This window comes from Scardinius erythrophthalmus (genome assembly GCF_964197995.2).
Source record: "Scardinius erythrophthalmus genome assembly, chromosome: 2".
NCBI lineage: Eukaryota > Metazoa > Chordata > Actinopteri > Cypriniformes > Leuciscidae > Scardinius > Scardinius erythrophthalmus.
Window position 1 is genome coordinate 44,238,681 of NC_138222.1, and position 10,997 is coordinate 44,249,677.

The window sequence follows — 10,997 nt, forward strand, 5'->3', positions numbered from 1 at the left end:
TTAGAAGCACCCGAAGCTTCTGAAATGTCACAATAGCGCTGGCATTTTAACAACTTTTATCTCTTATCCACTAAAAGTTGGAGGCAGCCAGTGTGTCTATGCCGTCACTGTGGTAACTGTCACTGGTGGTATAATCTGGCACTGCAGACCGTGTGTGTGAACCGTGTGTTGCTCTGACATTCTGATAACAATCTCACAGCCTTCGCGCTGTGCATCTTAACAAGAGAAAAGGCTAAACATTTTTGGATGAAATCATGACTGACTAATTATATGATAATGCTTTTTGAAAGATTACAGGTTAGATCAATAGTCCTTTGGTCAGTGTTTAATCATTTCCGCGACTGACCATTATGCAGGACTCATGTAGCCTAGTTCATCAAACTGGATATTAATTTATGTCAATTGGCAATGCAAAACACAAATACAAATACTTTGATGCTTCATGCAGACAACTAGACACAACTCGATTTTCGAGAAACTGACATCAGAGCAGTTACTTAGACCTATCAATTTTAGGCTACTGTAATATTGTGGTAGTGTTCGACTTGTTGCTAGGCCATCGGTTTTATAATATGTAGTGGAGTATTTTTTCGTAGATATTGAAAAGGGAAAATTATAATTTCAACTTACATTGTCATAGCAAAAAGTTCAATATTTCATGTAGCCGTGTGTAATAAGCAGGATAATGTTCAGTCAGGAGGTCATTATCATAAAATAAACCCATTCAGGGTGAGTATTCAATGTTTATTTTACGATAAAGGCCTGCTGGCAGTACATTATCACTTACATAATCAATATACAATCAATACAACCAACACAGACTTCTCAAATCAGCCTCCATTGTTGTATTTCTACCATCTGCTGTAAACACATATGGATCAGTTCATCACACATCAGTACATCCATATAAAGGAAAACTCATTTTCCCTGCAAGAAATGCATATTTGAACTCATGGATGTTCATAATAATAAATAATAATATATAAATACGGGTTATTCACCTTTTGATTCTGTTTCTGTTGTGTAGTTTAATTTTGCATATAAAAATGATTTGACAAGACTTGTGCAACTTCTTAAAACTGGTTGTAAATATTTTCTGTTTATTATCCAGAGCTATAAAACGTGGGGGTTGAGTAGCTATAATATGCTTCACTGCCATTAATAACTAATTGGCAATATCCTATCAACTGACATTCAAGAAATGACATGATCAGGGAATGACTCAGTCAAAGTTGTCCTGTCATGCTGAATGTGAGTCATAATGCCCAGCGCAGGTGTGTGTTGTCAAAGGGTTTAATGGTGTGGCAAGTGATTCAAACTTGCCACACAAAGGTGCAATGGAGGTGTGCATTCTCCAGAGTGAGGTGGAAACTATAAGACTCATCTGGGTGTATAGATCCAGCTGCATATCCTACAGTCAGATGTACATAAACATTACAAATACTGACATGCTTCACCAAATCTTCACATTGGAAAAAAGAAACAAAGTTCTGCTTGCATGAGGCTGACCTCAGTCATAAAAAGTTAGCTGATTGGGATCTGATTCAGTCCTTAGGATCAGACAGCATGTCGTCATCTTTCTTTGAAGACTGGCTGATTCAGAAGGGAGTATAACAATTATTTTGTGGACTCAAAAACTATGTTCTTTTTTATTGTTTTTCTTAAAAGCTGATCCTCTTTTTTGATAATGTGGCAATACGACTGCTAGTTAACCAATATATTGTGTGAATCTCTTAGCATAACATATGGAGTGTCACATTGTTTTGATAAGATTAGCCGGCCTCTCAGATGTACTCATACCGCCATGGGAACCAGCTAAGCAATTAAAGTGGCAATGTTTGTCCAATGTCCATCGATGTGTTTCTTTAGAGTAAACTTACAATATGCAGTGGTCTTTTTAGTTAAGTTGATGTTGTTGTGAAACTGAAACTGCTGACAGTATCTCTGCAAAGACAATAAAGTTACCAATAACTTTTTTTTTGTAATCTCAAGTAAACAATGACAGATGCTAAGAAATTGGCCAGGACCTGTTGTTCCAGAGATTACTCTCGCACTACACACTAAGACTAATTACCTACTCATAAATTAGGGTGTCATTCTCACCTAATTGTTTGAGCTTGATCACCATAATAATGTGCTTCATAGTATAACATCCCTCCAGGAAATTAGAACAGCATTTCATGATAATAAAGAGAAACATTTTGAGTATGGAAATATTTACTCAGCACTGTCAGTGTGAGCCCAGACTGATAAAGATGGAAATACTGTGATTAATTATTGTGTTTGAACTGTCCTCATTCAAAAATACAAGCACAAGAAAAGCATTAAAATAAGAAATGTTATTTCCATTACACTTTATACGTATATGGCTCAAAAACATAATTATCATTTTTCTGAACCTAGGATGGTTATTTTACAACATATTTTGAAAACAGCAGTGGTGTTCATTTGTGGGATAATACAACATTAACTGCATTAGTTAACATGAACTAACATGAAAAACGCTTCTACAGCATTTATCAAGCTAATGTTAATCTCAACATTTACTGATTCATTTTTAAGATAAAAAGTTGTATTCATAACCATTAGTTAATGCACTGTGAACTACCATGAATATTTTTATTTAGTAAGATTAACTAAGGTTAATAAATGCTGTAAAAATATGTTGCTCATTGTTAGTTCATGTTAGTTAATGCTTTAATAATGTTAACAAATGAGACCTTATTGTAAAGCGTTACCAAACATTCAGTTTAGAGATGAGGCTTAAAAATATTTTAACACACATATTAAACGGAAGAAGTATGTTCTGTTTTCACGACAGACTCTGATTTAAAGTGACTTTTCCATCAATTACTTACCCTGACATTTTGGTACTTTCATGGACATTAAACAGCCTATGAAAACACTCTCTATTAACCCCTGTTTATGCAACCGTAAGGAGTAATTGGAATTGTCATACAAATCAAATGAATTTTTTATTTTATTTTTAATGCAAAATCATTAAATTAACTTCTGTTTTTGCCGACACAGGGAGAAAATGCAAACTCAAATGCTTCCTGGCTCAGCCAGGACTCGACCCAGGAAACTTCTTTCTGTGCAACAAGACAGTGTGCTATCAACTGAGCTACCATGCCACCCATTAATAGCTATTATTCTAGTGTACTGAATAATGCAAGATGAATGATGTGATAAATATATCTTTAAAAGGTTGAGTTGTCAATCACATTTAAATGATGTCGTTTTCTGAGGTGCTAAAAGTGTATTGCGTGATGTGTCTTTCTAATTTGTAGATCAGAACCATTCACATGATCAGTCTCACATTTGAATCAATAAATGGTTTGCCATTTATGGAAATTTTATGATAAACTCCATATATTCAGAAACTTAAATCATCATTACTATTAAATTTTAATGGACATCTATAAATTATTTCTGAAAATGATTTGATCTGTCTCTGCTGCTTCAATTTATCCTGTCAAAACACAAGACACATATTCCCTAACTGGCATCTATTAAAAAAGGGCAAGCACTAACGCAAAGTGATAATTAGATAGTGTTTATCACGTTCAGCGTCATAAAACATGAATCATTCTGCTTTTTTCTTTCACACTTTAAAAAGTGTGTAAATGTTAAAATGGCATGGGTGAGAGACAGGACAGGTTCAGGGTTACACACTCTCTCTCTGCACTCTAACTTACTACAGCTTAGTTCTTATGTGGGTTATCATAAAGAAAGGTGTGAGGCAGGGGAAGGTTAGCGCCTTTAAATTCTCAGTATTAATCAGCCATTATCTGCTTCCACACATCTGAGTTTTATGGCATGCTGTGTCCCTTGTGAGTCACTGGCCCATTTGTTTCAGATTTCAGAGAAAAAAAATGAACCGAATGCGTGTTCAGTGGAGTCACACCATTAGGGTTTCAGGATGTCAGGCTATTGGGAAAAGAGGTGTCACTGGTGGTAATGGATTGCATTTTCACATTCAACCCTTAGCAAGTTCACATACCCCCACCCCCCACCCCCAAGGGAAACTCGCTGATTTCCATGAAAGGGGGAAAAACAAGACGAGGAGAACCTGATATAAATCCTTCTTTTATAAAAGTTGATTTCTTTACTGATGTACTTGTATAATGTTTAAGCAAGCTTTTTAGAGTAAGGCATGTCATTGACCCAATCATTGAAAAAAACTATTCCACATAATGTCATAACTGACAAGTATTGGCAATTTAACATACTGTGTGATTTGACTCACAAGATCATTTTTGAACCTGACATTTTTGCATTTAAAAAACATATGAATGGATCATGATGCAAAGAACACATTATCTGTATTGATTACAAATTAAATCATTTGTACCAGAAGTATTATATGAACCCATTCAAAAACATACTGACCATTTATTTAATTATTATTTACAAAAATATGATTTCTGTGACATAGTTCTGAACATTACACAAAATGGGGAATTAAGACAGCAACTCCCCTGTTAGCAGCATGTGATGTGAGTGTTGTCCATGGTGCTGAACTCAACGCTGCAGATCAGAGACATTTGACTCTGCAAAATGTTGGCACGTGTTAGCAAGTGAAAATGACTTTTCCATAGGCTCGCTTATATTCTCAATACGCGCCATATTTGCAGATAGCTCAGCTGTTCGCTGGACCTGAATGGAACGCAATAAGTCATCATTCATTACTAGACGACACCATGCCCATCCCTCCCATCCGCGCGATATAAAAACAACACCTGACTCCCTCAGTCGTAGTAGATGTACGCGCATTGAGAGAGAGGAGACACCGACAACGTTTAGAAATGTCCAGTTTAAGTGTAGCCAGTTTTTGTCACTGTGGATTCCTCACGTACCTTGTGCTGTTCTCATTTTACATTCCAGTAACGTCCTCAGTGAGCCTTGACTTGACTGAACTAAGAAACAAAGTTGCAAAGATCAAAGTTAACCCGAGAGGAAATTTATGGGCAACAGGTGAGGTGCATACATGACTTATTATTGTGCTGCATATAACGTGACATACCTAGAACAGAACTCTGATTTGACACTTAACTTAAGGTCATTTTATGGGGAAGAAAAGTGTCGTGGACAGCGAACGCTTCCCGACCGAGGACAACTCCGCGATGAAAGCCTTCGAGGCTGCTCTGAATCCCCAGCAGGTCGAGCCCGCAGACCTCTACCAGGAGATGCTGAGGATCGCGCTTCAAGCACACCTCGACTCGCCGGAGATCCGCCATAAAGTTCCGGTAAGAACCGAGACTGGATCTTCTGTCGTTTTGAAGTGATTATACTGCACTCTGGTCTGAAATGACTGATGAAATATGAGAGAGAATATTCTTCTGTTGTAGGCTAAATACTTTTCATGAATAATGTGATTTAAATGAATTTGCTTGTTAGTTTTAAATTGTCATTCTGCATGTTAACCACAGATCAACAATTGATTCATATGAACTGTTTCTGGTTGTTCTAGGAGACTGCAATATTAATGAAGATATTAGAAAGCTACATCCAAGACAATCAAAAAATGATGATGACTTCCATTGTCTGAAATCTTCAAAGGTTCAATTCACATGGAATTTGAAATTGTTTTTTCATCAACTGTAATTTGTTCCTTAACTAAGCCTATTAATCACCTCCATGTCACAAGAAATGCAACAAGTTACTTGTATATTTATTTTTAGAGGATGTCCAGAATTGTATTATTTTTTTTCAATAATTTGTATAAATAAAGACTAAATTAGTGAAGTCATTTGCTCCTGCATGCAACTACAATGTTAAAAGTGTCATAATTTGTTTCTAAATTTCTATATTCAGTGAAAGTTCAGAATGTGTAAAACTGATAGGATTGACAGATTTAGAGAACAGTTATTCTCGGTGCTTTCGTTGATTAATGAGCTGTAATTGTAAGGTATCATTTAGACTAACAAATGGTGTTTTATGAAAACTAAAAATGTTACACACTAATACTGCACAGAAAACATCAGAAGGAAATTCGAGACATCATTGAGGAAAACAAAACAACTAAAAAGTGATCAACCAAACCACAACAGTATAATCTCAGAAAAGAGCGGGGCTGGGCTATGGCACAAACAATTATCACGATAAATGTCAACTCTTTATTTCTTTCAAGTTTAAAGGCAGATTTTGCTCCTGAGTGAAAGAAATCAGACAGTTTATTGTGGTTTTAAACTACTCTTTATTGTCTGAACATGACAAACCCTTGCCAAACAGGTCAACATCTCACAAATCTGAGGTAGCCTAGTAGCCTATATTTAATTTTTTTAATTATTATTTCTACTAAGGTTGTTAAAAAGTACCGATTTCGGCACCTAGTCGGTAGCCTACTGAAATTTTACAATTGTGACTCTTTTTTTAGAGCGCTTTTGAGCGGAATCGTAAACACCTCTGATTGGTCATTGAGTTCAAGCGCTCATCGGATATGTCTGTGATTGGCTACAATGATCAATTATCAATGACCGGTGCGCCCGTCTGTATCAGCCTATCGGTGTAAGCGCTCGGTGAAGAGCGTCATTGATGTATATTTACAACGTGTTTTTGAAGCGCTGATCATTGTAGCCATAGCCAATTACAGACATATTTGATGAGCGCGTGAGCACAATGGGCAATCAGATTCAGAGGTGTTTACGAGTCTGCTCAAAAGCGCTCAAAGCGTCACATTTTTTAAATTGCAGTAGGCTTGGCTACCGACTTGGTACCGAAGTCGGTACTTTTTGACAACTCTACATCAAAATATGCATGAGTTAACTTAAGTAAAATCAATTTTCAGTGTTTTTTCTTAAACAAAAGAAATATCTTAATAAAAAAAAGAATTTCTTAGTTTCTGCATGTGCAGGTTATATGTTTCAAATCATGAAACAGGTTTGTGTTGCCTGACTTTGATGGCACAGATGTAAATTTATGTTAATTAATAAAAAATATAACATCTATATAAAAAAAAATAGGTTAACATTTTAATATTCTGAGTGTTTGGGTTAAGCTTTTATTAAAATTAACCATTGGTCTTCCATATAGGCTATCATACATTTAGATCATGATAACCATAGGTAAAACCACGCATATAGCACATCATACCCTGGTTAAATGTAACTATTTGTTACAATAAAATTCAATAGGAACATAGGCTACCACACAAGAAATTACGTAAATGACGGCGATTAGTAGAGTCTTCTGAATCATTCATGGAACAATGTTTCTCGTGTTCATCAGTGCAGTGAATGTCAGCACTGTTTCATCTTAGCTTTAAACTGACATTTGTGTTCTTCGCTGAATTCAGGTGTTCAGCAATTCATTATCGTTTTATTGGCCAGCCCTAGTTTTGAGTGTTTACATTTTTACCATCACACAAACATCACAAATGGAAAACAAAGATTTCAAAGATAATAAGCAATACACTTATCCAGATGAATCATTTAACCATATTTTTACACCTCAACTAGATTTAACAGTTACATTGACAAACCATCAAAATCCAAATTTCAAAGCACTACAAGATGAGTTGTAAATGTACTAAAATAACAAAATAATATGTACAAAAATAACGCATTGCTATATAATATATTTCTTGGCCTAAGAACTGAATATAATACTTGTACAAACAGTGTGCAAAGAGTGCAACCAATTACCAAATACTTGTGTTATATTAATTCTTGTACCTTTTGAGTCGTGTTTCTGTCAATGTGACCATAAGTTGAAAGTTGACCATAATCTTCTCAGATATAAATTTAGCCTACTATACAAGCTCATTATCTTTAGACAAATACGAATGACAACAATTTTCTTTGACCAGACCTCGTTCTCTATTTACTCAATATAACACTAGCTATAACCTACTACTTTACTTCTTTTTTCTTAATCATGACCAGATAACGTCTCGGTTACGTATGTAGCCCTCGTTCCCTGAAGGAGGGAACGGAGACGTTACGTCAGAGACTGACGAATGGGTGTATCGCTAGAGAGCCATATCACCTTCAAGTTATTAGAAAACGAGCCAATAGTATGCAAATACCATCGGTCTGTGGAATTTGCATCGCAAACTCTGCCCCACCACGTGGATATAAAAGGAGGCGCGTGTGCAATCTCGCATTATTTCTCGCCCGGGCTGACCAACCGGGCATGCTCTCTGATGACGGCATCGACAGTGCAGAAGGAACTCAGGGTCTAAGGAGAACTCATCTGAGTGAAATAGTGCACGTATCCAGTCCATGGAGTGGAATGGCGCAGCAAGCGATGACACCGAGCAGGTCCTACTTACTGGCTAGTGGAAGTGAGTACATGAGAGGACACTGGCTCTACCCGGAGATTATAGAATCTCGCGAAAGTGTTGGGTGTCGCCCAGCCTGCAGCTCTATGTCTGTTAACGATTTGCCATGCGCTAAAGCCCAGGAGGAAGCCACACTCCGGGTGGAGTGTGCCTTCACCCCTAGGGGGAATGGTCGACCCTGTGTCTGGTAAGCCAAGACAATGGCGTCCACTATCCAGTGAGAAAACCTTTGCTTGGAGAGAGCCTTTCCCTTCAGCTTCCCACCAAAACAGAAAAAGAGCTGGTCTGAGGTCCTGAAACACTGCGTTCTGTCTACTTAAGCACGGAGTGTACTGGACAGAGCAGTGACAATGCTAGGTCTGCCTCCTCTGAGGGCAGCGCTTGCATGTTCACCACCTGATCCCTGAAAGGAGTAGTGGGAACCTTGGGCACGTATCCAGGCCATGTGAGAGTTAGCCGGCCTGAATTCTAGGCACGCTTCATCAACCGAAAATGCCTGCAGGTCCCCTACCCTCTTGATGGAGGCCAAAGCGACCAGGAGCGCTGTCTTTATAGACATGAACTTAAGCTTCACTGATCGCAATGGCTCAAAGGGAGCTCTCTGTTGGGCAGATAAAACCACTGCGAGGTTCCAAGAGGGTATAAGAGGAAAGCGAGGAGGATTTAGTCTCCTCGCCGCCCTAAAGGAATCTGGCGACCAGGTCATGCTGGCCCACCGTTTTCGACTCCACAAGGTCGTGGTGCGCAGAGATCGCAGCCACGTAAACCTTTAGGGTGGAAGGAGACAGCCTTCGTTACAACCCTTCTGGGAGGAAGGAGAGCACCGACCCGATCGGTGTTCCCAAATCAGCTGAACCGTCTGGGGATGGAGTCCCCATTCCCCGGGATATGGCCGTAGGCATGAGAGCTCGTCGGCTGCAAGATTCAGCTCTTCCGGGATGTGAATGGCTCGAAGCGACTTCAGTTGCTTCTGACTCCATAGAAGAAGATGGCATGCAAGTTGCGACTAACGGCGGGAGCGCAGACCACCCTTATAGTTAATGTACGCTACTGTCACCATGTTGTCTGAACGGACCAGCATGTGCTTGCCCTCCAGCAACGTCCGAAAACGGTGCAGAGCTAGATGTACGGCCAGCAACTCGAGGCAATTGACATGCCATAGGCGCTGGGGTCCTGTCCAGGAGCCCGCGGCAGCATGTCCATTGCACATGGCACCCCAACCTGTGATGGAGGCATCTGTTGACACAACAACATGCCTGCAAACTCGGTCTAAGGGATCTCCGGCCTGTAGAAAAGAGAGGTTCGACCACGGGGTGAAGGTTTGACGGCAGGCATGCCCTGTTGCCATGCCCATCTCGGGACTCGATCACGAGGCCAGTGCTGAAGCGGTCTCATATGAAGCAGTCCGAGCGGCGTGGCTGTAACTGCCATATGCCCCAGGAGCCTCTGAAATAAGTGGAACTGCACTCTTGCCCTCAAATTGACTGAGGCAATTCAGCTGTGACTGCGCGCACGCTTGCTCATAAGCTGCGCGTACATGGCGACTGAGTCGATTTCCATACCAGGAAAAGAGATCCTTAGCACGGGGGAGAGTTTGCTCTTTTCCCAGTTGATCCAAAGGCCCAGATGGGCGAGGTGTCGTAGCACCAGGTCCCTGTGTTCGCAAACCTGCTCTTGAAAGTGTACTAGAATCAGTAAGTAAAGGATGCGTGCTAGACGCTGAGATAGTGTGCTAGAACTGAGATAGTAAAGGATGCAAACCCCGTGTTGCCTGAGTGGCACAAGGGTTGCCTCGACGATCTTCGTGAAGACATGAGGACATAGGGCTAACCCGAATAGGAGTACCGTATACTGATATGCCTCCCCCTCGAAAGCAAACCGTAGAAACGGGCTGTATTTGGGAAGAATGGAGACATGAAAGTACGCGTCTTTCAGGTCGATCGCTGCAAACCAATCCAACAGACGAACGCATTCGAAAATGCATTTGGCTGTCAACATCTTGAATGGAGCCTGCGAAGGGTTCGGTTTAAGACGCACAGGTCCAGGATTGGTCGTAACCCACCGCTCTTCTTGGGTGCAATGAAGTAGGGGCTGTAGAAGCCAGACTTCATCTCGGCTGGAGGGATGGTCTCGATCGCACCCTTCGCCAGTAGGACGGCGACCTCCGCACGCATGACAGGGGCATTGCCACCCACCATGGTATAGCGGACTTCCAGAACGGAGGAGGGGAGGAGACCGTGCGAACCGAATCGTAGAGCCTAGCCTGATAGTTCACGTGAGCCAGCGGGACAGATTGGGAAGCTCTAGCCACGCTCCCAAAAACTGAACCAGCGGGGTCATGTGAACTACAGGCGTACCCACGATGGGGCAGCAAAACGGAATGACCGGCCAAGACGTGGGAGGTGGAGCGTCCTGAAGGGTCATGCGGTCATGTTTCGCGCCCTGACAGTGGAGGCCAGGGAAGGACAAGTGTTCCACGGTGGCCTGCTCTGACAGGGGTCTGGCGACAGAAGGGGAAGAGAGTCGCGAGGCATAGCGTCGCACACTGCGATCCGCAACCTCTTGGGGCTTGGAGGAAGGGGAGTCAGTTCTTTCTTTAAGAGAACAAAAGATTTTCCCCCGGCCCTCCACCGGCCACCATCTCCTGAAAAGAACTGAGGCCTAACTCTGAGCTGCCCGTCTCATTAGCGGAGACGGGTTGTGGCGCCCTCCT

General features: G+C 40.8%; 1 protein-coding gene across 1 annotated transcript; it reads left to right on the forward strand.

Moving 5' to 3' along the window:
• Nucleotides 1-4,808: 4,808 nt before the first annotated feature.
• nmbb (neuromedin Bb) lies at nt 4,809-5,551 on the forward strand (the record flags this gene model as incomplete). Its single annotated transcript, XM_081389836.1, has 3 exons — nt 4,809-4,977; nt 5,062-5,249; nt 5,474-5,551. 3 exons carry the CDS (start codon nt 4,809-4,811, stop codon nt 5,549-5,551), a joined length of 435 nt encoding a protein of 144 aa, XP_081245962.1.
• Between the last annotated feature and the right edge of the window lie 5,446 nt (nt 5,552-10,997).